This window comes from Arachis hypogaea, chromosome 11 (genome assembly GCF_003086295.3).
Source record: "Arachis hypogaea cultivar Tifrunner chromosome 11, arahy.Tifrunner.gnm2.J5K5, whole genome shotgun sequence".
In the NCBI taxonomy this organism is placed as follows: Eukaryota; Viridiplantae; Streptophyta; class Magnoliopsida; order Fabales; family Fabaceae; genus Arachis; species Arachis hypogaea.
Window position 1 is genome coordinate 41804050 of NC_092046.1, and position 4825 is coordinate 41808874.

At 37.8% G+C, this 4825-nt stretch overlaps 1 protein-coding gene across 1 annotated transcript; it reads left to right on the plus strand.

The window, feature by feature from the left end:
- Positions 1–414: 414 nt before the first annotated feature.
- LOC112721289 (uncharacterized) lies at positions 415–2588 on the plus strand. The gene is made up of 5 exons (XM_025772360.1): positions 415–1150; positions 1239–1865; positions 1976–2028; positions 2107–2347; positions 2455–2588. Exons 1-5 carry the CDS (start codon positions 415–417, stop codon positions 2586–2588), a joined length of 1791 nt encoding a protein of 596 aa, XP_025628145.1.
- Positions 2589–4825: the final 2237 nt, after the last annotated feature.

A 4825-nucleotide genomic window follows, 5' to 3' on the forward strand; every position in this document is an offset into this window, starting at 1 on the left:
AATTCTGCTATGTTCAATTTTTTGATTTTTTCAATTATGCTCTGTTGAATGCCATATGAATTGTATGAACTATGAATTGATATTTGGTCTGGATTCTGGGTTGGTGGCATTCTGAATTTAGATGGAACAGTCACAAAATGATCAATCACAACAACATAATGCTGGACAAGAATCTCAGACAGCTTCCTCTCGAGGAAAATCTGACCCGGCTTGGGAATATTTCACTGTGAAATATGATAAAAATCATAAGGCACAATATACGTGTATCTTTTGTTTGAATACTTATAATGGAGGGGGGATATATAAGATGAAATATCATCTTGTGAAAATTCCTGGACAAATCAAAGTATGTAGCAAAGTAACTGAAGAAGTTGAACTTCAATTCAAAAGGATTCTGATGGAAAAAAAAATAAGATGGAGAAAAGAAAATTTGAGGAGGAGGCTTATGGTGGGGAAGCACCTGCACAAGAGGCTGAATCGCCTAACCCTATACAAGCTGCTGTTCCTACAACAACGGGAGACAAAGGAAAGAGAAGAGCTGTAGTAGCTACACAAATTGGAAGTTACTTTAAAGAAAGAACTACTCCAGGATCTCAACCGACTTTGAGAAGTGTTTTGGCTAGTAAAGAAATTGTGCACAAGGCTAAGTTGGGACTTGCCAAATGGATTGTTGATGCACGTATTCCTTTCAATGCAATTCAATCACCTTACTTTCAACCTGCATTGGATGGTGTTGCTGCAATTGGACCTGGGTTTAAGGGACCGTCATATGATGAAATGAGAGTTCATTTGCTGGCTGATCTTAAGAGAGAGTGTCAGTTGCTGGTTGAAAAGTATTGTACACTGATGGCAGATGGGTGGACTGATCAAAGGCAACGAACTTTAATTAACTTTCTAGTTTATTGTCCTGCTGGTATGTCATTTGTTAAGACTGTTGATGCTTCTGATGTGATAAAAACTGCCAATGCATTGTTTAATTTGTTTGCTGATGTTATTGAGTGGGTTGGGCCTAGTAACATTGTGCATGTGGTCACTGATAATACTGCTAATTATGTATCTGCTGGAAAACTTATTCATGAAAAATACCCAAATATATTTTGGTCTCCTTGTGCTGCCCATTGTATCAATCTTATTTTGAAAGATATTGCAAGTATTCCTCATATATCTTACCTTACTTCCCGTGCTTCAAAAGTGACTGTGTTTGTCTACAATCATATGATCTTATTGTCTTGGCTTAGAAAAAAAAAGTTGGACAGAAATTGTTCGACCAGGAGTCACACGTTTTGCCACTGTTTTCATTACTTTGAAAAGTATATATGATCGCAAGGAAGATTTGCAGTCATTGATGGTAGACAAATATTTTACTTCTCATAAGTTATCCAAAAGTGCTAATGGAAAGATTGTTAGCTCAATTGTCTTGGACAGTAAGTTTTGGCAAGACTGTCTTACCACTGTGAAAATTGTTGGTCATCTTATTAAGTTGTTGAGGCTTGTTGATGCTGATGAAAAACCCTCTTTGGGAATCGTGTATGAAGGCATGCAAAGAGCAAAAAATGCTATCAAGACCATGTTCAGAAATCGGAAAGCTGCTTATATGCCATACACGAGTATCTTGAAAATGAGGTGGGATAAGCATTTGAAGCGTGATCTCCATGCGGCAGCGTACTTTTTAAATCCGGGCATTTTCTACAGTGAGGGTTTTGTTGAGGAGGCAAATGTTTTGAGATCTTTACTTGATTTGCTTGATGTTGAAATACTTTGTGATGACTCAGTTGCTGCAATGCAAGAGATACAACTGTATCGAGATTGTAAAGAAAGTTTTGGGAGGGAAAGTGCTAAGAGAGCAGCATCAAGACTCGAACCTGGTAAGTTATTTGACTTATTTCATATCCAAGTTCAGTTTAGTTTCAAAGTTTATTATGTTGGGTGATAATTGGTAAACATTAAAAAGTATTTGATTTTTATATCTACGTAGGTGAATGGTGGAGGCTACACGGTGGGAGTGCTCCTAAATTGCAAAAAATGGCAGTTCGTCTTCTTCATCAAACCTCTTCTTCATCTGGATGTGAGGGGAACTAGAGCCTTTTTGAACAAATCCATTCAAAGAGGAGGAACCGATTAGAGCATCAAAGGCTAAATGACATTGTTTATGTCACCTATAACCTACGCCTTCAATCTAGGTTGCATCGAAAGAAGAGGAATTATGACCCAATTGACATTCAAAGCATTGACACAGTAGATTTTTGGGTGATGGAAGATGAGGATGATCCTGAATTTACTAATGGAGATGTTGAAGGCATTGAAAGTTTAATATACACTGATAATGCTATGCCTTCGTATCCTAATAGTGAGTGACATAGCAAACTTTGTTTCCTTCCATAAAGATACATGTCATTAACATTGATTTCTTATTGAGTTTTCTTTCTATTTTATTAGATGGTGGAGACATGTAAGTTGAAGTGGATATGCTTGATGTTGTAATTGAATCCTCAAATACTTCTTTTGGTGGTATTTCTGAAGATGCTGGCTTTGGATTACCTGTTTATGATGGAGACATCAGAACACTTAATGATGATTATGACTTCTGATGAGTAGTGTCTTTGTTTAGTTGAAGTATTGTTTGTTGAATATTGTCTCTTTTGGTTGCAAAACATTGTGTTTGTCATTTGTCATTTATGTGCGTTTTGAATATTGTCATTTGAAGTTGTTTATGACTTTTTAATGATAAATTATGTATTGTTCATTTTGTGAAATTGTTAAATTTTGAATCTTATTAGTTTAAAAATTATTGAATTTAACTTTTTAAAATTATGTATTCAATTTTTTATAATTTCACTCTATATTTAATTAAACCGGTTCAACTACGGTTCAATTACGGTTGAACCATTGAACCATTGAACGAGTCACTTGACCGGTTTGATGACCGGTCCAGTTCTCGCAACCTTGATGTAAAACCTGTTGGATACCGATGGGTATTTGTGAGAAAACAAAATGAGAAAAATGAAATTGTACGCTACAAAGCTCGACTTGTAGCACAAGATTTTTCACAAAGACCCGGTATAGATTATGAAGAAACATATTCCCCTATAGTGGATGCAATAACATTGCGTTATTTGGTCAGTTTATCCACATATCATAAACTACATATGCATTTAATGGATGTGGTAACAGCCTACTTATACGGCTTTTTAGATCGTGATATTTGTATGAAAGTCCTTGAAGGACTAAAGATATCTAAACCATCTAATGAATATTCACAGGGGTTATACTTAGTCAAATTGCAAAGATCTTTAGATGGTCTAAAGCAATCTGGACGAATGTGGTATAATAGTCTTATTGAGTATCTGGCCAAAAAAGGATTTAAGAATGATGATATCTGCCCATATGTTTTCATAAAGAAATATGCATCCTGATTCATTATAATTGCTGTGTATGTTGATGATTTAAATATCATTGAAACTCCTGAAGAGATTCCAACAATTATAAAAACTCTAAAAGAAGAGTTTGAGAGGAAAGATCCTGGAAAGACTAAATTTTGTCTCGGCTTACAGATCGAGCATACAAAAAATGGGATCTTTATTCATCAAACAACATACACAGAAAAGATCTTGAAGAGATTTTATATGGATAAGTCATATCCATTAAATACCCCAATGATCGTAAGATCGTTGGATGTGGAAAAGGATCAATTCCGTCCTAAGGAGGAAAATGAAGATATCCTTGGTCTTGAAGTACCATATCTTAGTGCCATTAGAGCGCTAATGTATCTTACTAATAACACATGACCCGATATATCATTTGCTGTGAACTTACTAGCAATGTATAGTTCCTCTCCAACCAGAAGACATTGGAGTGGAATCAAACAAATCTTTTGATATATTCATGGAACGGTTGATATAGGATTGTTTTATCCCTATGGATCCAAGTCACAACTAGTTGGGTATGAAGATGCAGGATACTTGTCTGATCCTCAAAAAGGGAGATCTCAAACAGGATACCTGTTCACATATGGTTAGGGGTGTGCATGGTTCAGTTTTTCCATAAACTGAACTGAAACTGCACTAAACCATTTTAAATGGTTTAGAAACTGAACCAAACTGCTTTGTCATATAAGAAACTGGTTTTAAACCAGTTTATAATACAGTGCACCAGTTTAAACCAGTTCATAAAAATAAAACTGGTTTTAATTAAAAAAACCAGTTTAAACTGGTTTATGCCTAAAACTAGTTTTCACACCCTCTCTCTCTCCCTCTCTTCCTTTCCTCTCTCTCCTTCCTCTCTCTCTCTCCCCTTTTCTCTCCCTTCCACCCTCTCTCTCTTAGCCTCCTCTCTCTCTCTCTCTCTCTCTCTCCCCCTTTTCCCATTCTCTCTCCCTTCTCTCTCTCCTCTCTCTATCCTACCCCCTCTCTCTCTCCCTCCTCTTCTCTCCCCTTCCCCTCTCTCTCCCCCTCTTTCTCCCCTTCCTCTCTCTCTCCCCCCTTTCCCACTCTCTCTCCCTCTCTCCCTCTCTTCCCTTCCTCTCTCTCTCTCCCTTTTCTCTCCCTTCCCTCTCTCTCTCCTACCCTCCCCTCTCTCTCTCCCCCTTCCCCTCTCTCTCTCTCTCCCTTCTCTCTCTCCCCATTTTCCCATTCTCTCTCCCTTCTCCTCTCTCTCTCCTCTCTCTCTCCTACCCCCCCTCTCTCTCTCTCTCTCTCCCTCCTCTCTCTCCCCCCTCTCTCTCTCTCTCTCCTCTCTCTCTCTCTCCTCTCTCTCTCTTTCCTCTTTTTTCCTCTCCTCTCTCTTCTCTCCTCTCTCTCTCTCTCCTCTTCTCTCCTCCTCTCTCTCT

Excerpts from the sequence above, each read along its gene's own strand:
- LOC112721289 (XM_025772360.1), top strand. The coding sequence starts at position 415 with ATGGAGAAAAGAAAATTTGAGGAGGAGGCTTATGGTGGGGAAGCACCT. Across the intron at positions 1,866-1,975 it reads AGCATCAAGACTCGAACCTG|GTGAATGGTGGAGGCTACAC; the intron begins GTAAGTTATTTG and ends ATATCTACGTAG. Across the intron at positions 2,029-2,106 it reads CTAAATTGCAAAAAATGGCA|AGGAGGAACCGATTAGAGCA; the intron begins GTTCGTCTTCTT and ends ATCCATTCAAAG.